At 38.1% G+C, this 25,604-nt stretch overlaps 1 protein-coding gene across 4 annotated transcripts in view; it reads left to right on the forward strand.

Annotated features, from left to right (window-relative positions):
• c11.1 (maestro heat like repeat family protein c11.1) overlaps positions 1-25,604 on the forward strand; it is a 1,259,325-nt gene that overhangs the window by 322,009 nt on the left and 911,712 nt on the right. For all 4 annotated transcript variants that reach the window (XM_090383553.1, XM_090383554.1, XM_090383556.1 and 1 more), the window contains exon 12: positions 7,616-7,689. In XM_090383553.1, the coding sequence (XP_090239679.1) occupies positions 7,616-7,689 (74 nt within the window). The remainder of the gene's footprint in view (positions 1-7,615; positions 7,690-25,604) is intronic.

Genomic DNA, 25,604 nt, shown 5'->3' on the forward strand with positions numbered 1-25,604 from the left:
TCCATTTTACGCATCAATTCAACATAAAAGTCTGCCCAGTTCTTTGATATTTTGTTAAGCTATCAACTTCCAAAACGACAGATGAAAGTTTGGTCCAGCAATCGACTACCCGCTGGCTAAAGCCAAATTTCCGCACATCTGTTCAACAACTGTCTTTCCTCAATTTCAGTTTATGCCCCTCAGTTTTATAATCTAAGCAAACGGAAGAATCTCATCAGCATTGGGACTGTTCAAACCATTCAAGGCCTTATGCACCTCAATCAGACTTCAACAATTTCTCCTCTACTTTCCTCTTAATTACTACAAAATCATTTAGTTCCCTGTTAGAGTTTAATAAGCTTCTGTCCTCCACTTCCCTACAGAATTCCTGATGTGTGAATGTAGATGAATACTCTCATTCAGCTTGTAAGCTACCTGAGCATGTTCATCAACAGTCGAACCATCAATATCAAGTTGACCAATCTGATTCATCCCCTTCTTTCTAGAGTTTACATAAGAAGTCTTTGCATCCTTTGCCAAAGATTTCTCCTAATCTGCCTTCCCTTTACTGACCTCCTTTGTGAATTTATTACAGACTAGCTTATATCAACCATAAGTTTGTGTTGCCTGATAATTTATATGCATCCCATGCATTTTTCTTCTCTGCCACGAGTTTCATATGACATCCATTTAAGCCTAATCGTTGAACAGTATTTCTTAGTTGGTGTGAAAAGCCTAGGAGTGTCCAAGAATTCCTTAAGTGCTTCCCATTTAGAATTTGCTGTCGGTAACATCATCTGTGGTCCCACTGTATATTATTTAAAAAATGTCTGAGACCACTATAGTCGCCTTGATGAAAGCAAAACATGATGATAGTAGCATCTTGAAGTAAATTCCATATCAGTAAAATGTGATCATTCCATCTGTGGTTCCTTTATCTGCAAATTCTTAATGTATGAATAATCAATGCTGATAATCAGTTCAAGAGTATTACTCACTCTAGTTGCCTCTTGAACATGCTGCTGTAGAAGACAATTGTCCAGTAAATCCACAAAAAGCCTTCCTAGTGTGTGAGTGACAAATCTACCAGTTCCAGTCATTATTTGGGAAGTTAAAATCCCCCATTATTGAGACATTCTGATTTACTTGCCTCTATTTCTCTGTACAATTGATTTTTATACTCATCAGAATTATTAGGCCTATAGCAAACTCCTACACTCATTTTTGCTTTCCCAGTGCTTATGTCACACCAAACTGACTCAACATTGCACTGTCCTCCTATGTCAACTGGATGATCTTTCTAGATTTTGTGTTTCGTAATTAACAGCATAACATCTCCTTCCTTTCTATCTTGTCTACACTTTCTGTACTCTCCAAATTCCAATTCTGCACTGCTTATATCTGCGTGAAACCACATGGCTGATATCCCAGCAAGATATCACCTTTGATGTCTTGACCAGCACTTCAAATTTATCAAATTTATGTACTATACTCCTATAATTGGTCTACATGCAAGTATATATGCTCCTGTTCTTACTCTTAGTTACCCTAACACAGCCCATGTATTTACTTTTTCCATGATGACTCCCAGAAGTCATTGAAATGCTCAGCACCTTCCTTTCCTGGCTGCTGTTAATTCTAATAGAAGCAGTGCAAAAATGACTTTCACCTCTGTCTGCGGCTACTGTTAATCTTTTAGTCTGTGAAACCCTCCAAGGTAGCAGTTTTCTGACATGCCCAACACTGCCTCGATAGCATCAGCAAACATTCTTGCACCCTTTCTATTTAAGTGTATCTCATCCCTGTAGATTCAGTCCCTCCTGTTAACAAGCAGAGACCATGTTGAAAAAAATTCTACCCCAACGAGCCTTGCGCATTCTCCCCCAGGGCCGAATTGATTGACAAGGCTCTCATCATATACTCCCTCCTATCGTGTCTGGTCAAAATTGCAAACAATTTCAAATTTAACTTTAACTTTTTTTCAACACTGACCTGTACTTGTTAACTAAATCTGCAGATCTACTTTTATTGTCATTAGGACCAACTTGTTCAACAGTATCACCTTTTGTGCCCTAAAAGATGTTATCTGCTCTACAATGTCATTAATTTTTGCCTCTGGTAGACATACCCTGATCCTATTTCGCCTATCCTTTTTGCACAATATATTACACATCATCCTGACAATAACTAGCTCCGGTGGGACCAGCACATTCTGCTTTGAAGATTACCACTGTGTTACCTGATGCACAAGGGTCAGTTGTTCTGTCAGTTAGGTTGCTGAGAGCTTGAGTGGTCCTCAATTTTAATTTATCGACGTCATCTGCCGAATTTTCAAACTCTCATAGGCGCCCATCAGGATGATGAGTTGGCGTCTAATTTCTTGACACTCTCTGCACCTGGCACGTACAAAGACATCCTCCTTGGTTATATCATGTACTATTCCAGAAAGATCCATAAACATTTCACAAGTTGCACATTTTTTTAGGCTGTGATGCTTTGTGGAATCACCCTTCCCCCCCAACCACAGCACTCCCACTACTTTGTGTCTGTTGCTTTGCTGAAGTAGTCTGGGGCATGATTTCTGTTTGAATACTATTGATTAGCAATGAAAATTAATGAGATTAATAAATTTAATTAATTAAATGAAAATATTAGCCTAATCTAATTGATTCCTTAATGCAATGATGCGTATTATGCTAACCAGAATTGCACATGAAAACCTGTTACGTAACCCACCACAGTCTATGAAATATTTGAGTTTTTGCTTGAAGAGTAGTGTGATACTGGAAAAACACCAGTGCTTATGTTTGCTTAGTTTTAGGTCAACTATTTTCCTTCCCCCTAATTGTTTTTGAAAGATTTATTATGGTTATCACAGAGTAAACACAATAATACTAAACCCAGTGTTCTCTCCAGATAGCTGCTACACTGCAGAAAATCAGTTATGTAGTTTCAAATTTCATTTGGTGTGAAGTGCACCTAATTTGAAATAAATTTTGAAATCAGAAGTAATAAATAGTATTGAATATATATGGTTCTAATATTTTTATATTTATATACATAGAATAAATTTACATGCAAGCAATTTATATACAAGCAGAAATATATCTATGTGCAGTTTTGAAATTTAATGTACTTAACAGTCTTTTAATGGGAAAATGGAGAGAATAACAGATTGACGTTTCTATTTGTCTAAAACGTTTTTTTTAATGTTCAGCAGAGTTAATATACTTTTTTTTTTTTTTTTTTTTTAATAAAAGATGTTTTTTTTTATTTTTTTATTAAAAACACCCCAAACACAAGTGGTGTTAGAACCTATAGTACTTAGTAACGTGCTTGGGTTGGAGGTTGAGAAGCCGAAAGAAGATATTTATTGACATTAGACTTGAACTTCTTTAGACTGTAATTTTCAGGAAATACATATGAAGGAAGTTGTTCCAGAAAATGGCAGTTGAATGAATAAACGAGGAAGATGAAAAGTTGGTTCTGTGAGTTAGAAGTTGGACAGTAAATGGATGTTGGCTGGTTGTGGCACGTGTTCGGACTGTTTTGAAAAAGAGAGCGGGAATTACAGAAGCCAATTCAAAAGAACAGTGTCCATGGAAGTATGTGTAGAAGAGGCATGCAGCAGAAACAGAAAGTGAGTGGAGAGACTCTGTTAGAGATGAATCATTAATTAACCTAACTGCCCTCTTCTGAATGGAATCTAGAAGCCTGAGAGAGGTTTGTGTGGCACCACGCCAGATGTGGGAACAATATTCCATGGTAGGGCAGATTTGCGATTTGTACAGAATGAAACAGCTGTTTGGAAGAAAAGTAAAGCCGAGAGCGAAAGAGAAAACCAAGTTTTTTAGATGCAGAGGAAGCAATGTTTGTAATGTGCTTGTGCCAAGCGAGATTAGAAGTCAGGGCAAAAGAGATATATCATCACCAAAAGAGATATATTATCTTGCCTAGAAATCGGAGTGTCACCAAAGATAAGTATAGGAGCAGAAGAACCCTTTTTGTGAGATATAAGACAAGACTGAGTTTTAGAAGGATCGAAATCAGCTAAGTTGTCTTTGCCCCACAGGAGAATTACATGGGGATCGGCATTTAAGGAATTGGTAGCGGATATTCGACAAGTTGAAGTTGACTGAGCAGGGCAAGGTTTCTCAAACTGAAAAGTGGAATGCAATGTGATATCATTGAAAAAACTGTGGATTGGATTTCCAGTGAATGGAAGAAGATCATTAATATACAAGAGGAAAAGAGTGAGGGAAAGAACTGAACTTTTGGGGGGACACCAGCATTAGTGGAGAAGTTAGAAGACAGAGAGCCATCAACCATCACCCTCAGTGAGCGATCAGAGAGAAAACTGGATAACCAATTGGAAAAAAACAGTTGGCAAATCATAAGATGGAAGCTTGTTTAGAAGACATATATGCCAAACATGATTGAAAGCCTTTGAGATGTCAAGAGCAACTGCATGTGTTTCATCAAGGGATTATCAAAAAATAATTTTTTACATAATTATTTAAAAAATAAACTTTTCCATTGAATTTGTCCATAAATGGGTAACATAAGCCAGAATATCTCCTGTGTATTGACACTGACGGAATCCATATTGGCAATCGTTGATCAAATGGAAGGTTTCTAGGTAGTTTAAGAGTTAGCGGTTAATTGATTTCTCGATTACTTTAGAAAGAATAGAAGTAATTACAATGGGACGATAATTAGATGGGAGGGATTTGTCACCCTTTTTAGGAACTGGCTGGATATGAGCAAATTTCCAAGCAGAAGGAAAAACAGCTTTGGAATAAGAAAGTGAAAAAAGGCGGCAAAGAGCAGGAATAAGTTCAGGAACACATGTTTTTAGGACAAGTGGAGAAATACCATCAGGGCCTGGAGCTTTCTGAGCATCAAGTTTCATCAAAATCCTTCTGACATCCTTTTGACAGAAGACCACAGGAGGCATTCAATGGAGCATGTTGGGAATGGTGGGAGATGTTTTACCAAGATCATTAATACATGAGTTGGAAGAAAAATGGGATGCTTTAGGTCAGCTTTATCCTTGGCTGAAGTGACCACAGAACCATCTGGTTTTGAAAGAGGTGAGAGCAGAGATGGGCAAAAGTTGCAGCCAATAGCTTTGGCAAAAGACCAGAATGCTCGGCTACCATTAGGGCAAGAAGAAAGTTTTCTACTCCTAGCTTGTGCAAAATCTAGTTTGGACTGATTAATACCTGCTTTACAATTGTTGTGAGCTTTGGTGTAGGCAGAAAATGAAATTGAATAATTGGAAACAAGCCAATTCTTCAATTTCATTTTCTGCCTTAACACATTTATTGGAAAACCAAAGTTTAGATAAAGGATGAGATTTTAAAGTGGAGTGTGGAATAAAAGATTCCATTCTTCAAAGAATAATTTCACCAACACAATTTGAGCAAACATTGATATCAAAAGTTTTGAAACAGTAATCCGACCAAGGAAAAGAAATCTTGCAGATCATCCCATTTTGCATTCTTGTAATGGCAAATAACACGAGGTTGGAAATAGCCATGAGATAAAGGCTCCATTGGAGAAGAGATAATTACCAAGTTTTAATCTGAGGTGCCAAAAAGACTAATCATTTCGACTGTGTACTTAGAAGGGTTGTTTGTGAGAAAATGATCAAGCATGTTGGCTGTATGGTTAGGATTGTCCAGTATTCTTGTAGGTAAATGAACAATCTGTGCAAGATCATTAGTAATTGCAAAAGCCTCAGCATCTTGACCAGCTGGATCGGTGTGACTAGAAAACGGAAGCCAGCTGGAGTTGTGAACATTAAAATCATCAAGGAAAATTACCTCACTGTTAGAAAAGTTGGACTGGAAAAAATCAAGTTGCAAAGAGAGGAAGTCAAAGAGCTCCAAGTGATTAGTGGATTTTGAAGAACTGTAGAGACAATAGATGAATTTGACACAATGAGGTAGAGAGATTTTAAGCCAGAAAAGATCGAAAACAGGAGATTACAAATTACCAAATCTCTGACAGGGAATATCAGAATGGACATATGCACAAGTACCATCTTTGAGGTGAAATGAATCATGTAGCGAATAATTTGGGTGCAACTGAGATGAGCAATAGTTGAATCAACAGATAACTGAGATTCTGTCAGAAAAAGTACATGGGGTTTGACAGACTGCAAGTGGAAATGGACATCATTGAGATTAGAACTGAGACCACGTATATATGTGAAATTAACTAGGAAGTGTTTGGGAGGTTTAGATCTTTTTGCAGATAAGCTTACACTATTAGTTTGACAATTCATGGTGTATTCAATAGTAAGAAAAAGTGGGGGGGGACATGAAATTTTTGGATATGGTGTACACATGGTAAGAATATACCCAGATCCTTGACATAATGTGGCCTCGATAATGCCCTCCGCATTCACACTATTCAGACTCCCTCCATTCACTATCTGGCAGAGTAGAGGTAGCAAGATTATACACTAGCTGATCTGGAAGCCTCTTGTAGAGTTAGCGATATGTTTGGTCCAGTGTACTAACTAGTGGCCGGCCTGTGAACACCATTTTAGAGCTGTACCCTTGAAATGTAAGGGAGATTGCATCTCGCCATGATGTCCATCATAACCTCAAAAGCCATCAGTAATTCTGAATGATGGAAGAGATTGGGAAGGGTTGACTGGACCTTAGCTCTGGAGACCAAACATGGATTCCACCACTTCAAGCCTCCAATAAGGAAAGTTGTGGTATTGCACCAGTTGATGAGAGTCATCTACCACCTAGTATTGCCTAGTAACACAGAGGGGTTGCATTCCTCCATGTGGTGTGGGTGCCACACCTTGACTCCTATTTACATTGGTTCACATCTGGGTGGTCATGCACAGTGTGCTTGGGCAAGGGGGTTATACCCACAATTACTAACAATCTCACCGTCATGAAGGTGCAAGCTGAGCATTTGGCTGTCACAGACTGTCAGGACTTCGCTGAAATTGGGTCCACTTGAATTGAGTGTCACCCGGATATCAGTTCCATCAGTGTTTTACACTCCCAGGTAGCAAGTACAGCTTGTTTGGCCTATCTGAGAGAATGTGTGCGACAACCTCAAGGACCAATTAACATTAACATTTTAAACATATTGCATGTTTTAACATTTAAAATTTTTAAATTAACACTTAAAACGTTCAAAAAACAAGTACTGCAATCCATTAAGAAATAATGAAATAATGGCACTATTTAAACAGAATTTAACCTATAAATATTGTCAGAATTCAATATTTAAAAAAATTAAAGCATTCCAAAAATTAAAAAGAAATTTCGGCTCTTGTCAGTTGACTTTTCATTGTTTTTGCTACATATTGGGCACCACCAGCACTGAGTTAAAGCAGTTGGATGAGTAAGCCTAATTTGCACTAAAGCAGGTTATGTGTTTCAATTTTAGTGAAATGCTTCCTACAAAACTTTCAGGCTTTCCATGTTTTTTTTTTTGGAAAGTCACTATGTAAAAAAAAAAAAAAAAATTTCAACTCTTTATTTTAATAATCCTATTAGCTGTATGGTGGGTTTTTTGCACATATTTTGGTGTAATAATATTATTGTGTTCCTAAGTAATGTACATTATTGATTGGATTGTTTTTTTTTTTTTTTTTTAGATGTGCATGTTTCAGACAAAATACCTGCAATTTTATTAGGGCTGAGGATTGTCTTGAATGATAGTAGTAATAAGGTATGTGTGTGAGCATATGTTCTTCACTTATCTACAATATATTTAGAATTGTTATATGGCTAAGAGAAGTATTTAAGAACTAAATTTATTTCAACTAGAAGGAAATTATTAAAATATTTTTAAATCTGTCTCTTGCTTGATACTGAATAATGACCAAAGTAAACTTAATGGTGTAAAACCTTTTCTGCAGAATGCAAGTTCTGAATACAATTCAGAACTTACAATCAGAGCTTACAACTTACAGTCAAGCTCTCAGCTGCCCACATCAGCGCCAGAGCTTGCACTTGGTCATCACGCAACACACGGCAACCCCCAAGGCAGAATGCACTGGTCCCACAGGAACTAGTAGTTGTTGGTGACTCTATTGTCAGAGAAACGGGGAACATGCTTTGTAAAAAGGATAGGTGGAACAGGACCAGGGTATGTCTGCCAGGGGCTAAGGCTGATGACGTTGTAGAGCAAATATCATCTTTTAAGGGCACAAAAGGTGATTTGAACACGTTGGCGCTAATGATATTAAGAGTAGGAGACCGGCAGAATTACTTAACAAGTACAGGTCACTGTTGAAAAAAAGCCGTGAAGTAGGGTTGAATTTGAAAGTGTCTGCAATTCTGCCCAGACGCGATAGGAGGGAGTATATGATGAGTGCCTTGTCGATCAATTCGGCCCTGGAAAGATTGTGCAAGGCTCAAGGGGTAGACTTTTTTTCTGCCTGGTCTGTACTTGTTAACAGGAGAGACTGCTTCTACAGGAATGGGATACACTTAAATAGAAAGGGTGCAAGAATATTTACTGATGCTATCGAGGCAGTGTTAAGTGGGTCGGAAAACTGCTAGCTGGGAGGATACAAGGACTAATAGATTAACAGAAGCCACTGGCAAAGGTGAAAATGAGCAGAATGCATTCTTGCATTCTGCTCATTCCAAGTGCTTCTATTGGAATGAACAGAAGTCTGTAAAACAAGATGGAGAATGTTTCAGAGACTGCTGGGAGTCACTGCAGTACAAATAAACACATGGGTTGTGTTTATTATATAGGAACAGATGCATGTATACTTGCGTGTACACCAATGCTAGGAGTTTGGTAAATAAATTTGATGAATTTGAGGTATTGCTCAAAACATCAAAGGCAGATATTGTTGGGATATCAGAGACGTGGTGTCACACAGATATAAGGAATGCAGAACTGGAATTTTGGGAGTACAACATCTATAGAAAGGATAGACAGGATAAGAAGGGAGGAGGGGTTATGCTATTGGTTAAGAAACACATAAAATCCAAGGAAGTGAAGCCAGTTGACATCACCGGACACTGCAGTGTCGAGTCAGTTTGGTCTGACATAAGCATTGGGAGATCAAAATTGAGAGTAGGAGTGTGCTATAGGCCTAATGACTCTGAGTATAATAAGAAACTGTACAGGGAAATAGATTGCGCCAGTAAATTAGAAAGTCTCGTAATGGGGGATTTTAATTTCCCAGATATTGACTGGAATTTGTGGGTTGGTCACTCACAGACTAGCAAGGCTTTTGTGGATTTATTGTATGATTGTTTTCTACATCAGCATTTTCGGGAGGCAACTAGAGGGAGTAATATCCTTGATTTGATTATCAGTAGTGATTCTTCATGCATTAAGAATCTGCAGATAAAGGAACTACTAGGTGGCCGTGATCAGTGTGCTGAAGTATGATTTACTCAATGAGGTAACTACCATCATGGGTAAAGGGAAGGGTTATTGCTTTCGTAAAGGCGACTACGATGACCTGAGAAAGTATTTAAATTCTATATAGTGGGACCAACTGGTGATGTTACCAACAGCAAATTCAAAATGGGAAGCATTCAAAGAACTTATCTTGGAAGCTACTAGGCTTTACATACCAACTAAGAAATATTGTTCAAGGTTTAGGCCTAAGTGGATGTCAGATGAACTAATGAGACATATGGCAGAGAAAAAAATGCATGGGATACATATAAATTAACACGTGACACAGAAGCCTATGATAGATATAAGCTGGTCTGTAACCAAGTCACAAAGGTTAGGCAGGCAAAGGCAGATTATGAGAAATCTTTGGCAAAGGATGCAAAGAAAAACAGGAAAGAGTTCTTTACTTATGTAAAGTAAACTCTAGAAGGAAGGGGATGAATCAGATTGGTTCACTTGATATCGATAGTTCAACTGCTGATGATCCTGCTCAGGTAGCTAACAAACTAAATGTATATTTTGCATCGACATTCACACATGAGGAGTTATTTAGGAAGGGGAATGCAAGAGGTGAAGTAAACTCTGGCAGTGAACTAGATGATTTTGTAATAACTGAGAGGAAAGTGGAGGAGGAATTGTTGAGGATAAACATAAAAAAGGCACCTGGGGTGGATGGGATCTATCCAGTTAAATTAAAGGAGTCAGCAAAGGAAGTAAGCAAACCTTTAGACTTAATTATGAGAGCTTCCTTGGACTCAGGGGAGGTACCCATAGACTGGAAATGTGCAAATGTGACCCCAATTCACAAAGGAGGATCAAAGGCTGACACAAGTAATTATAGACCTGCGAGTTAACTTCTATTCCAGGAAAATTAATGGAGGCACTGGTTAAAGAAGCACTGTAGGATCATCTAGATAAGACTTTAGTTATAGCTTGGACACAGCATGGTTTTGTTCAGGGGAAGTCTTGCCTGACCAATTTGTTTGGATACTATGATGCAGCCACAAAAGAGCTGAATGCATGGAATAACTTTGATAATATATACTTGGATCTTACAAAGGCTTTTGATACTGTTGCACATGGAAGACAGCTGCGCAAATTGGAGCAGTGTGGCATTGGAGGCAAATTTCTGCTATGGATAAAGTGGTGGTTGAGGGGGAGAAGACAGAGAGTGATAATCAATGGGCACTGCTTATCTTGGACTAATGTTATTAGTGGAGTCCCTCAGGGTTCAATGTTGGGTCCATTATTGTTTTCTCTATTTATAAATAATATTGATGATGGTATATCAAGCTTTATGTCCAAGTTTGCACATGATACAAAGGTTGGCAGGGTTGTTAAAGACACTACTGATGCTATGCTGCTGCAACAGGATCTGGAAAGGTTGAGCAGATGGGCTGAGAGGTGGCAAATGAAGTTTAACATTGACAAATGTAAAGTATTACATATGGGAAACAGCAACCCCAGAGCAACATATGAACTCTGTAGTATTACACTGACAATGGTAGAGAATGAAAAGGATCTGGGGGTAATTGTGCAGGGAGATATGAAGTTCTCTGAACAGTGCAGACGGGCTACAGAGTAGCTCATGGTGTCTTGTCAATGATATATAGGAATTTTTCTAGCAGGGATAAGGAGGTGATTATTCCCTTGTATAAAGTGGTGGTCAGGCCACACCTTGAGTACTGAGTGTCTGGAGGCCTCATTTCAAGTAGGATGTAGAGCTGCTGGCATGAGTACAGAGAAGGGCAACACGATTAGTGAATGGAACAAAGGGTTGCTCTTACGAAGAAAGGCTTAACTTTTGCAAATTACATTGTCTGGAGACTAGGCACCAGAGAGGTGATCTGATAGAGGTGTATAAAGACTTGAATGGTTTGAGCATGCTCAATGCTGATGGGATTCTTCCTGTTGCTCAGAATAATCACCTGAGAGGGCATAAATTCAAATTGAGGAAAGACAGATGTAGGATAGATGTGCGGAAATTTGTCTTTAGCCAGCGGGTAGTTGGTTGTTGGAACAGACTTTTATCCCTTGTTGTGGGGTAGTTGGTTGTTGGAACAGACTTTTATCCCTTGTTGTGGAGGTTGATAGCCTAAATAAATTTAAGGCTCAGCTGGACAGGTATTTCAAACGAACGGAGGGGTGAAGTGGAATTTTTTTTTTTTTTTTGGCTGATGCTGTCTAAGCTTGCTTTCTTGCATCATATGCCTCTACTAATGCTAATCTGTAGCATGTAAAATAATTTTAAAAGTATAGTTCAGTGTGTGACTTACTATCACAGGCTACTGGAGATCCTTGCTTGATTTGAATTCAGAAGTTCAATAAAAAGTTGCCTATCATTTGGGGAAGGGTAACTGCATAGGAGAAGAGATAAAGCAAAGAGTGTTAGCCAAGAGATGTTTCAGCCATGCACAATTTTTGGTTAAGTGAAACATGTGCACCCCTTAACCAAAATTAAAGAAAAAGAACGCAGGTGTTCTAAAAAAATCAAAAGCCTGGTCACCATGCTCCCTCTTAAAATACCTGTATACGACATTTATTACTGTATGTAATATTTTCTTAAAATATGTGAAATCTTAGCATTACCATTAGTAGATGTATATGATGCAAGAAGGCAAGCTTATACAGCATCAGCCAAAAAAAAAAAAAAAAAAAGTTTCCATTTCACCCCTACATTCACTCTAAATGTTTGTCTAGTTCTGCCTTAAATTTATTTAAGCTGTAAACTTCTACAATAACAAATGGAAGTTTGTTCCAGCAATTAACCACCTGCTGGCTAAAGGAAAACTTCTGCACATCTATTCTACAACTGTCTCTTAGTTTGATTTTATGCTTCTTTCAGGTTCATAATCTGAGGAAGAATCCCATCAGCATTAAGTCTGCTCAGATCACTCAAGGCATTATACACATCAATCAGATCAGTTCTCAAGTGCCTAATTTCCAGCCGCTGCAATTTGCAAAACTTAAGTCTTTCTTGGTAGGAAGACCCCTTCATTCCCCTCACCAATCTTGTTGCCCTTTTTTTTGCATTTGTTCTAGAAATTCTAAATCCACCCAAAACTGAGGCTTCTAGACGTTTACGCAGTGCTCAGTGAGTGGCTTGACCATTGCCTTATACAAAGGAATAATCATCTCCTTTTCCCAAATAGCAAAGCATCTCCTTTTCCCCCCATGTCGTTTCCATTCTCCACCCTGAGTGTAGTACCACCCCACCCAGTTAATATGTTACTCTGGGGTTATTGCTACCCATATGCAGTATTTTACATTTGTCAATGTTAAACTTTAGTTGCTACCTCTCAGCACATCTGCTCAACTTTTCCAGATCCTGCTGCAGTAGCGTACTATCATTACTGTCATTAAAAACCCTGTCAATCTTTGCATTGTCTGCAATCAGACATAAACCCTGATATACCTTCATCAATATCATTGATAAATACAGAAAAGAACAACATTGATAAATACAGAAAAGAACAACATTGATAAATACAGAAAAGAACAACATTGATAAATACAGAAAACCAACACTGAGTCCTGGGGGACTCCATTTATAACATTAGTCCACGAAGATAACCATGGATTGCCACTCTATCTTCTCCCTCTTGACTGTCCCTTTATCCATAGCAGCAACTTACCCTTAATGCCTTACTGCTTCAATTTGTATAGTAGTGTGCCATTACCCACAGTAAGAAAAGCTTTCCTAAAATCCAAGTTTATGATATCAAAATTAATTTTTGCATCCAGTTCCTTTGTGATCACATTAGCATTAGTAGAGGCATTTGGTGCAAGAAAGCAAGCTTATGCAGCATCAGCCAAAAAACAAAATAAAAAAAAAAATAATAAATAAATAAAAAATAACCACTTCCACTTCACCCCTCTGTTTGTTCGAAATACCTGTCCAGCTGAGCCTTAAACTTATTTAGGCTGTCAACTTCCACGACAAGGGATGGAAATCTGTTCCACCAACCAACCACCCGCTGGCTAAAGGCAAATTTCCTCACGTCTATCCTACATCTGTCTTTCCTCAATTTGAATTTATGCCCTCTCAGGTGATTATTCTGAGCAAGAGGATATCATAGTATCCAAACAAATTAGTCAGAAAAGACACACACCTTTAAAAAAAGCCATGCTGTGTCTGAACTATAACTGCAGTCTTATCTAAATGATCCTGCAATACTTCTTTACCAGTCTATCCATTAATTTCCCTGCAACAGAAGTTAAACTAACGGGTCTGTAATTACTTGTGTCACCCTTTGATCATCCTTTGTGAATTGAGGTCATCTTTTCAAATCTCTACTCCCTGGAGACCTCCTCTGAATCCAAAGAAGCTTTCATAATTATGGCTATGAGTTTTGTTATCTAACTTTGCTGCCTTCTTTAATATAACTGGATAGATCCCAGATGCCTTTCTTATGTTTATTTTCAAAGATTTCTGCTCCACTTTGCTCTCAGTTATAACAAAATCATTTTGTTCACTTCCAGATTTTAATGCACCCATGGCATTCCCCTCCCTGAATAATTCCTCGTGTAAATGTTGATCATCAATATCAAATGGAGCAATCTGATTCATCTCCTTCCTTTTAGAATTTACATAAGTAAAGAAGTCTTTGCTGTTTTTATTTGCATGCTTTGCCGAAGATTTCTCATAATCAGCTTTTGCTTGCCTCACCTCCTTTGTGACTTGATTACAGACCAGCTTATATGTACCATAGGCTTTTGTGTCACTTGTTAATTTTTATGTATCCCATGGATACATAAAATATCCCATAAGATATCCCATGGTGGTTACAAAGGAACTGAATGTCAAAAATAATTTTGATTTCATATACTTGGATTTCAGGAAAGCTTTTGATACTGTTGCACATGGCAGACTGCTGTTCAAATTGGAGAGGTGTGGCATTAAGGCTAAGTTTCTACAATGGATAAAGGGATAGTTGAGTGGGAGACGATAGAGAGTGGTAATCAATGGACACTGCTCTTCGTGGACAAATGTTATTAGTGGCATTCTCCAGGGTTCAGTGCTGGGCCCATTGTTGTTTTGTGTATTCATCAATGATATTGATGAAGGTATATCAGGATTAATGTCCAAGTTTTCTGATGTTACAAAGATTGGCAGGTTTGTGAATGACAGTAAAGACAGTATGCTACTCCCACTGGATCTAGAGAAGTTAGTCAAATGGGCTGAGAAGTGGCAACTGAAGTTTAACCTTGACAAATGCCGAGTACTGCATATGAGTAGCAGTAACCCAAGAGAAACATACCAGCTGTGTGGCACCACACTCAGGGAAGTGGAAATTTGAAAAAGATCTGGGGGTAATTGTGCTGTCAAATATGAAGTTTACTGAGCAGTGCAGACGATGGAGTGCAGGGCAGGTGATGGAGTTTTCTCAACAATATATTGTAATTTTGCTAGCAGGGACAGGGAGGTGATTATCCCGTTGTACATGGCAATGGTCAGGCTTCACCTAGAGTACTGTGTACAGGTCTGGAGACCTTATTTTAGGAAGGATGTAGAGTTGCTGGAACGAGACAAAGATTGGGAACAAGATTGGTGAGGGGAACAAAGGGGTTCCCCTTACCAAGAAAGGCTTAAGTTCTGCAAATTGCAGCGCCTGAGAGTAGGCACCTGCGAGGTGATCTGATTGAGGTGTATAAGGCCTTGAATGGGTTGAACAAGCTGAATGCTGATGGGATTCTTCCTCTTTCTCAGGTTAAGAACCTGAGGGGATATAGATTCAAATTGATGAAAGACAGTTGTAGAATAGATGTGTGGAACAGACTTCCATGTTTTGTCGTGGAAGTTGATAGCCTACATAAATTTAAGGCTTAGCTGGACAGGCATTTGAAATGAATTGAGGGGTGAAATGGGAGGTTTTTTTTTTTTGGGCTGATGCTGCATAATTTTGCTTTCTTGTATTGTATGCCTCTGCTAATGCATCCCAAATGTGTTTTTACCATTTCCTTATACAGTGGGTTTATAAAATCCATATCTCTATGGGATTATGTTCGATAAATCATCGATAAGACACCATGGGCTTTCTTATCTGCTTGTTTACTTGTTCCGAAAGCTTAATATCTGCCTGTATTGTAGCTCCCAGATCCCTTTCCTCCTCCTCCTCTGTTTTTAATTCAATCCCACCAAGTATAATTTATTTGTGGGTTACTATTCCCCAAGAATGGAAAAGTGACAGGCTGAGGATCAGAAGTCTGAGAAACATCCGGTGCACTCAACCCACATAAGGAGCAATTGCTGGCAAGGAAGGCAATGGGAAACCACCTTGTACATTTATCCCTAGTAGCTCCATGATGTGTGAATCAAAATTTAGTAGAAACAGTGCTCAGCAGCCAGAGTAATTGGCAGGAGAGGAGATATGACGTCTCAGGTCGTCAACCAGCAAAATCCTTGTAATAATTATTCTTTTATGACAATTGGCACATGGAATATAAGAACGATATTGAGAAAAGGTAAACTCGAAAATGTGAAGAGAGAAATGCAGAAAAAAGTCTGAATATTTTAGGAATAGCAGAGACTAGATGGAAAGATGAGGGAGACTTCATAAGTGTAGATATAAGTGTAATATACAAAGGAGGGAATGACAGTCAGCGAGGAGTTGCTATACTTCTAGACAAAAATGCACAGAACAGCCTTAAGTAAGTCATACAAGTTAGTGACACGATAATTGCTATTAGATTAAAAGCTGGCCCAATGGATTTATTGATTACACAAGTCTATTTACCAACAAGCAGCCACACTGAGGACGAAGTAGATGAGGTATATGAACAGATAAATGAAATAATGGAAGAAGAAGAATTGGGGAGTGACAGATGCATGGTCACTGTGATTGGAAATTGGAATGCTGTCCTTGGTGAAGGAAGGGAAGGAGATGACTTTTGGGATTTGCAACAAGGAATGGTAGGGGCAAGAATATGATAGAATTTTGCAAAAGAAGAGAGAGAGAGAGAGAGAGAGAGAGAGAGAGAGAGAGAGAGAGAGAGAGAGAGAGAGAGAGAGAGAGATGTTTGCATCAGACACATGATTTAGACAGGAAAGAAGAAGAAGAAGATACACTTGGAGAGGACCAGTGGATGCTGACAGGTTCCAAATTGACTACATTTTAGTTAATGAAAGGTACAGGAATGCTGTGAAGGATTCACATAGCTATCTGAGTGTAGATGCTCATTCAGACTGAAAATGAAGATTACACTCAAGAGAAGGGATTCAAGAAAAAGAAGGAAATGGAATTTAAATGTACTGAAGACTGCACTAGCTGGAGATTTTAGAGATGCAATTGAGGGGAGATAGTGGATGTAGAGGAAATAGAAGAAGTGGAGAAGAGATGAGAAAGGTTTAAAGAGATTGTTGTAGGAGTAGCAGAAAATAAATTAGGTATAGTAGATCAGAAAAGGATATGGAAACCATGGATCACAGAAGAAATGATAGACAAAATGTATAAGAGAAGAAAATGGAAGCACCGAAGTTCAGAAGAGGCATGGATTAAATATAGGAATTTGAATAATGAACTTAGAGGGCAATGGATTAAGCTAGAGAATATTGGTGGGAAGAACAATGCAGAGACCTAGAGGACATGGCAAGAAGAGGAAGAAGTGTCTTAATGTATGAAAAAGTCAAGAACTTAATGAACAGGAAGAATAAGACTAGTGGAAAGATAAAAGACAGGAACAGAAAAATTCTATATGACAAAGAACACTTAAGGATAAAATAAATAACCCAAAGGTTGGGCCTGTGACAGCAGAAGATGAAGACGAGACTTTAGGGCCAAAACTAATCAGAGAAGAATTTGAAAGGGCAGTGGCTTCATTAAAAAGAGGGAAGGCAGCTGGACTGGATGATATACCAGCAGAAATTATAAAGGGACTTGGAGAAGAACCAAAGAAAGAATTGTTCAGGATTTACAGAAAATCTGTGTGTGTGGAAGCTGGCCCAAAGACTTTTTAAAATCCATAATCATCCCATTAGAAAAGAAGAAGAATGCAACATATTGTACGAACTATAGGACAATCAGTTTAATTTCCCACTCCTCAAAAATATTACTAAAAATAGGCTCAGAACAAATTAAAGCAAAAGCAAGGGATTGTGAATTCATAGGAGATCAATTTGGGTTTAAGAGAAGGCTGTGGGACCAGAGAGGTAATAGGAATACTAAGAACACTAGCAGAAAGAAGCATGGAAATATGAAAAGATCTGGCAATCTGTTTTGTGGCTCTTGAGAAGGCATTTGACAGAGTGAATTGGGTTAAGCTGATGTAAGTCCTAGGAAAGATAGGCATAGATAAAAGAGATCTTAAACTAATTTGGGAATTTTAAATGGGACAGACAGCTATAATTTGGATTGATGGAGAGGAATCAGAAGAAGCAGACATTGGTAGGGTTGTAAGGCATGGATGTTTCTTGTCCCCTTTACTATTTAATTTATATTCAGAATCTTTGATGAAAGAGTACAAAGAAGAACAGAAAGGAGGTGTAAAAGTAGAAAGGGAGAAGATAAATACAATAAGATTTGCAGACGACCAGGTAATGAGGAAAAATTACAGATCTCATTGGATATCTCCAACAACAAAGTAAAGGAGTACAATGTGAAGATTAACAGCAAGAAAACCAAGATAATGTTAATTTCAAAGTGGCCAGGAAGAAGAATCAATGTAACATTAGATGGAATAATATTGGAACAGGTGGACAGATACTTGGGAAGCATAATGACAGAAAATGGAAAAAGCCTGGAAGAAATAAAAACAAGAATTGCAATGAGCAAAGAGGCATTTAGTAATAGAAAAGAACTATTGAAAAGACGGAATTAAATTTCAAGAAGCAATTAAGAAAGCAAATGGTGAAAACATTAATATGGACTGTTGTACTATATGGCTCAGAGACATGGACACTGGGAAGAGAGGAGATTAGACAGCTAGAAGCATTCAAGATGTGGGTTCGGAGAAGAATGGAAAGGGTGAAATGGGTGGACAGGGTGAGTAATAAGGAAGTGTTGAAGAAATTAAGTGAAGAGAGTACATTATTAAAAGAACTAAGAAGAAGACAAAAGAACTTTATAGGACATGTATTGAGAAAAGAAAGCTTGTTGAGGAAAGTGATCGAGGGAAAGATGTGTGGGAAGCAAGCTGTTAAGGGAAGGAGAATTGGAATGATGGATTGTATGGGAAGAGGAAATTATGCAGGACTTAAAAGGAAAGCACAAGTTAGAGAAGCATGGCATCAGTGGAGCCTGAACCTGCCTGAGGACAGAGAACTAGAAGATTTCCCCAAGAGTACGTAAGACCTTGCATTTTGCTGCATTAAAACATAGCTGCTACTTTTATTCTTGCAGCTTGTTTAAGTCATCCTGAAGGAGTGCAGCTTGGTGCTGATCAATAACTGCTTTAGTATCTTTACGTTTTCTGCAAATTTTGACATCAAATCTTCTATCCCATCGTCAATGATGTTTATGAAAATCAGAAACAACTGTGGTTCAAGAATCTATCCTTGGGGGGGTTCCACTTCGGAGTTTACACCAATCTTAGAATTTTTCCAGTAATCTTAACATGTTCCAGCTTATACAATAACATCTCGTGAGGGACTGAGTCAAATGCCTTGCTAAAATCCAAATAAAAATATGTCGAAATTGTTCCCTAGATCTTGCTCATGAATAACTGGGTCAGAATAGTTACCTGTTCAATTCATCCACAATATCAGATGGGATTGCCCAGCTGATATTGTGGATGAATTGAACTAAGACTTTCCCACATCCAGTCCCAAGACTTTCCCACATCCAGTGTGAAAGGGTCTGATCTCATTCACTTTTCTCTTCCATGTTCACATACAAGAAAAATTCCTTGTCCCCATTCTTTGCTCTCTTAATTAGTGCTTTCTTATACACAGCCTTGGCTTCTCTATCTTTATCTATGGTACTCTTACAAATCAACTTGTAGCTGTTGAAGGATTCGGTACTTTTCATCTTCCTGTAACTGTCCCATGCTATCTTTTTTCTGCTCTGCATTCATCTTTTTCAGTATTCTCCTCATATAATATTTTCTTCATGGTATGTATGTGTTCATGGCTTCTCTGATTTTTCCTTTAATGGTATTCCATAATTCAATTGTAACACCCTCACCCTGCAGTCTGCCCAATTAATAGATGCATATACTACCTTAAACTGTTAAAATCCCCTATCCTGCTTTACCTTTTACTTCTGTAATTTATTTCTTCATCTTTCAACTGGCAACTGTGTGATCACTATCTGCCAACGGTGCTTGTATATTAAGCCCTGTAATGTCATTTAATTCGTGAGTAATGATGAGGTCAAAAATATTCTGATGCATAGTATTATCTGTGACATGCTGGTACAAATAATAATCATTTAATTTATTTATTTAGAAAAATTTTTCTCTGAGGTGAGTTTCTCTCCCACTTATTTCATTCAATCTGGGTCAGATTGAATTCACCCATAATAAGACATTTGTGCTTGCTTGCCCATTCCATTTGCATGTAAAGACTCATCATATTCTTCACAATCTTCTGGTCTGTAGGTTACTCCCACTCTCATTATACCTGTGCTTCCAGCTAATTCACGCCACACAGATTATGTGACTTCAGACTCAGTAAAAGCTCCTTTAGCACTTCATGGGGTGTGTCAGGGCAGTTAAAACTCTTCTATTGTTTACTGCACTGACACCCCTTGAAGTTATTTAGGCTTGTTTCACTGTCTTTCTAATCCTGCTCATTTGAAATGTTGCTACTCTCTCAGAACGTCTTGCCAACATTGTCTGTTGTGGCAACAAACAAGAATTCTGGAGTTGAGTGTAAACATTAATTTGACCCATATCATGAGATAAACGCGCATTGTCACTGAACCTTCTAGGTATCCTCAGTGATACTTTCAAAAATGCTTGCACCACCTTTGTTCAGATTAATACCATCTTTACAAAATAGATTCATTCCTTCTACCTATAAGTGTGGGCCACTCTGATAAAAATTCCCCCACTAGAGTCTTGCATATTCCCTCAGGTCTTGAGTTAATCCATAAGGCTTTCAGCATATAATCCCTCCAATCCTTTCTGAGCAAAATTACAGATACATACACCTTCTGACCTAACTCTTGGCATTTGTTTTGCATGTTCCTGTATTTTTCCAAGAAATGGTCAGGTCATGTTCATTTAATATCATTAGTCTACACATCAGGGCTGTGCCGAGCCATTTTAGTACCTGAGGCAAGAATGAAAAATTGTGCACTCCCCACCACTTGTCCACGGCCACAGCTGTGGATAAGTGATGACTGGTAGCTTCATCATGATCAGTGCACCATCCCATTCTTCAGCTCCCGTGCAGGCTTTTTTGGCAAAACATTGCAGATCCTCTAAAGACCAGATTTGGCTCCCTGTGACTTCTGGCTTTTCCCAAAGTTAAAATCGCCTTGAAAGGGAGGAGATTTCAGATCACGGACGAGAATAAGGAGAACATGATGAGGCAGCTGATGCCTGTCCCAAAAAAGGACTTTGCAGATTGTTTTGAAAAGTGGAAGCAATGCTGAGATAAGTGTGTGAAGTCCCAAGGGCAGTACTTTGAAGGGGACTAAGGTGCTATCATTGTAGGTAAGCTACTTTTTTTTTTTTTTAAATTACATGGCTGGATACTTTCCGGACAGACCTTGTATTTATGAAGATATTAAGGATAAGTACAGTGAACCCCAAGCCAAGTTCATGGCAAGCAATGGGTGGTTTGATAGATTCAAGCATCACAGTGGTTTTCAAAACATTAAATTATGTGGTGAAGTCACCAGTGCCAATTCTGCAGCTGCAGAGAAATTGTGGTGTGTTGGAAAAACCCCCTTCTAAATCTCCACAGTTCTCATCTTCCGCAGCAGCATGCTTATCAGCTGGAGAGTTAATTCTGGCAATGATGCTCGAAAGGTAAAACTTGTTTGATGGTTATGCCTGTTTCTTCTCTCTTTTTATAATTTTGAAATTTTTGTAATTTTGTACATTTTTGTAATTTTTCCTGTGCATGAGATAAAAAAAAAAATTGAATAAATAATTCTATTTACATGATTGTTGAATATTTATTTTTTTGCTTCAATCAAATTCAGTGTAAATAGTTGCAAGTGCTGCATGAGCATTTAGGGAAATTCTGACTTAAGTTGGGGAGGGCTCTATTGGTACTTATTGTCAGCAAATACAGCAAGAGCCTGTTTGCCTCACCCTCGGCACAGCCCTGCATATCAAGTACACCACAAGGATATGGCCCTCCACAGCTAGCTGGCTCACAAAATTTAAATTATCAAAATATTACAGAAATGAAACTGTTAGCAAAACTTTAATGAATAGAGAAGTTAAATTTAAGCTACCAAATGAAAGTTAAAGCTCCTGCCAAAATATTGATAAAAAGGGCTGTGTGAATAAGTTATGACTTTTTGAATACTTTAGAAAGTTATATTTACGATATATTACATGATTTAAATTAACAAACTATTAGAGTATTTAAATTAACAAACTATTACAAAAATTAAACTGTTAGCAAAACTTTAATCACTAGTGAAGTTAAGCTGCTATTAGTTAAGCTATCAAACAGAATTTACAAAGTTCACATCAAAATATCAATAACAGAGGTCCTCTGAATATTAATCTGTAGCTTTATAGATACTTAACTAAATACAAAAAGAAAATAACCTGCACGACTATATGGATTCAATCTATATATTACCTCAAAATTATTCCAAAAACTATGAAATTCCGAAATACACAGACACCGTATACAATGAAGTGCAGCAATGGATGCTATACATTTGTACTGGTTAATGACCAACCAACAGTTTGGATAATAGGATAGTATTAGTATTCCTGTCATCTTTGAATTGCTTTCAGAAGTCATGGAGTGTAAAAATTGGAATAAGAAAGCAAAAAAGGCATAAAGCAAAGAGGGTAGCATATGCCATTGGTACTCGGTTGTACTGGGAGCATAGCTGCTTGACCAATAAGTGGGAGGACCTGGTATTCTGTACGGCACATAGAAAAAAATAGGATGATAACGAACCAAATATAACATAAAATAATAGGAATATGAAGTGTATTGAGAATGGTTCTTCTCTTTATGCCTTATTGCTTTCTTATTCTAATTTTTATACTTTATTTCATCCTCAAATTTCTCCAAGAAGAGCAATTTGAGTATGATAGTAAAACTATTATAATTCTATTTCCTCCCTTTATTTTGCTAGTTTAGCTTCTGCCTTTGCATACCCTCTTCTAACCCACCCTTGTCTCTCTCTCTCTCTCTCTCTCTCTCTCTCTCTCTAATTTTATTTATATATATATATATATATATATAATTGTCTTATCTTCTATCTCTTGGGCTAGTTGTTATTCTGTGAGTAAGGCATTTAATTTTTTTTAATTTATTTTTTATTTTTTTACATTTAAAGTGAAATAAAAAATGGAAAAAACATAAACATTCACAAAAAGTGTCTCATTGATATGCATGCATTGGGTTTAGTGCAAAGCAACATGAAATTATACTGTGTTAAATGCCAAAGAGAGTACTCTGTATAGTCTCGAGCTTTCCAGTGAAGAAGAAGAAATACAAAAACTTAAGGCAAAGGTGAACATCTCATACTAGGAGATGAGGAAAATCAGTAAATAGCAATAGGCCAGCATATGCTGAAAAGGTTACGATGAAATGTTGGGAGCAAATGAGTTCCAAATATTGCCATAGATAGCTCAGTGAGCTGCCTCTCCAGTTCCTCCTAATTTCTCCATATCAAAATATAATGGTGTAGAAAACCATAAAATTTTTTTTTTATCCTAATGAAGTGAAAATGGTTGTTGAAGGTAAATATAGACACCTGAGGAATCAGGCTTGGAACTGTTTGTGGAAGAAGAAATGGACACAAGACAGTTTCAATACTTCCCCCAAAAAAGAAAAATCCAAGGCTGCGAAAAATTAGCCCTCAGTGCTTGATGAGCAAGCCAATTGGTCAAATAATGGCTAAAAATTCTTAGAGACTAGGAATTTAGCCATTAATGTGATGGGTTCCAGAAAAAGACTGATGATATCAAGATTCTGCAAAAGTAAACCAGTTTGCTTTTGCTTGCAGGACACATATATAAAAGCAGATGAAGATCCTACATTGCATAATGTTACTATCATACATAAGGACATAAGGCTCCATTGGGTATGGAGCAGTCCATACCCAATGGACAGGCCCCGGGTGCCAAGCGTTATAGTGATCAAGCGATTTTCAGTGATTTCTAGAGCGTTTTTCTCGAAGCTACAGTTTTTGTTCAGTTATAAAAGTTTTCTTACGTTTTCATTAAATAATAGTAAACTTAGACTTAGGATCTGTAACTAAGTTTCAGAAAGGCAAATCACCTTTCTTTTTTCCATTTAAACTAATATACTAACTTTTATACCACTTGGTCACTCTAGCGGCACTGCTCCTGCCTCCCCGTGGCGGGGCCGGTAACCTGGGAGAAGAAATCCACTCTCCCGGAGCTGAAAGGAGCAAAGATGGATAACAATACGTTCCCACCTTTAGAGCTTTCGAGCTCAAAACTAGCGACAAAACACACCGATAATGACTTTTCCCAACCCAAGAGGTTGAAAAACAAATCCTCAAGAGGAGATACCAGCATTCCTCATACTGCATTCTACATCAGACCAGCCTTTGAGTAAATTGTCCCCATTCCTTGTGCAAAAATGCTTAGAGGCTGTCGCAGGTTCACCAAAATCAGTAAGGCGACTCCAGTCTGGGGATCTTCTGGTAGAGACCATGAAATCCCAGCATTCTGTAAAGTTATTAAATCTGACAACTTTCAGCGGACATCCAATAAAAGTCACTCCCATGCCACCTTAAATTCCTCCAAGGGAGTAATTGCAGAATGGGACTTATTAACAGTATCAAAGGAGGAAATAGTCAAAGAGCTACGAGAACAAAGAGTCATCCAAGCCAGGAGAATCATGACTCGTAAAGATGGTACTCTCATTCCAACAAGGAGCATAATCCTCACTTTTAGCTCTCCCATCTTACCAACATCTGTCAAAGCAGGCTATCTCCATTGCCATGTCCGTCCCTACATCCCAAACCCAATCAGGTGCTACAAGTGCCAAAAATATGGACACTCTCAAACTGCATGTAGAGGTGAGGCAATATGTCCTAACTGTGGATCGAAGGACCACAACCAATCCGATTGCAATGCTACCACTCCTCTTTGCCCAAATTGTAAAGGTAATCCCCCAGCTTTCTCCAAAATATGCAAACTATGGAAGCAAGGAAAAAAAAAAATACAGAAATATAAAGTGGAGAACAAAGTCACTTATTCAGAGGCGAGAATAGAAATAATCAAAATGGAGCCAAAGCGTACGTATGCCACAGGTGCAATCAGTAAGTATACAAACAGATGTTATAGTTCCTCTTAATACATCTATCACGAATTTGGCACGATCCATACTCACTTCTCCCAAACAGTGTCCTTCACAACAAACAACTGAACAAACCAGCAATACTCCAATCTCCATTCCAGCCGATGCGTCAACAATGAAACCAAAAGCTACAGAAACGCCAATGGTGCATCCACGGATTTCAACGGAAATGGATATTGATCTGCAGAAAAATTCATATGATGGAATTTTAGAACTCCACACAACTGATGAGATGGACACGACACGTCCTTTCTTTTCTAAGAAAGACAAAGTAAAAATAGAGAGGTATAAACAAGCTACAACCAAAAAACAGTCAGAAGCAAAAACAACTAACAAGAACGCATAATGGAAAGAATTCTTCAGTGGAATTGTAGAGGCCTTTGTAATGCAAAAGATGACTTGCATGATCTCGTAAACCGCTATGAACCAGCATGTATATCCCTACAAGAAACCTATTTAAATCCACAAGTGTGTCCTACCATTAAAAATTATACCATGTTCAGAAGAGATAGGAGTATCGACTCGCCGGCCCGTGGAGGCGTGGCGGTTCTTGTTAGAAATAATATTCCATCTAAACCTGTTACTCTTCAGACTCCTTTTGAGGTAGTGGCAATGCGTACAGAAATTGGCATGACTATTACAATAGCATCTATATATATTCCCCCAAATTCCTCAATCTCCTCAGAAAATCTAGAAAATCTAATAGACCAGCTACCACCTCCTTTCTATTTGCTTGGAGACTTCAATGCTCATCATTCGCTGTGGGGATCTCCAACAATCGACAAAAGAGGTAAACTAA

The sequence above is a fragment of the Mastigoproctus giganteus genome, chromosome 10 (genome assembly GCF_048544385.1).
Source record: "Mastigoproctus giganteus isolate SK-2022 chromosome 10, ASM4854438v1, whole genome shotgun sequence".
Lineage (NCBI taxonomy): Eukaryota > Metazoa > Arthropoda > Arachnida > Uropygi > Thelyphonidae > Mastigoproctus > Mastigoproctus giganteus.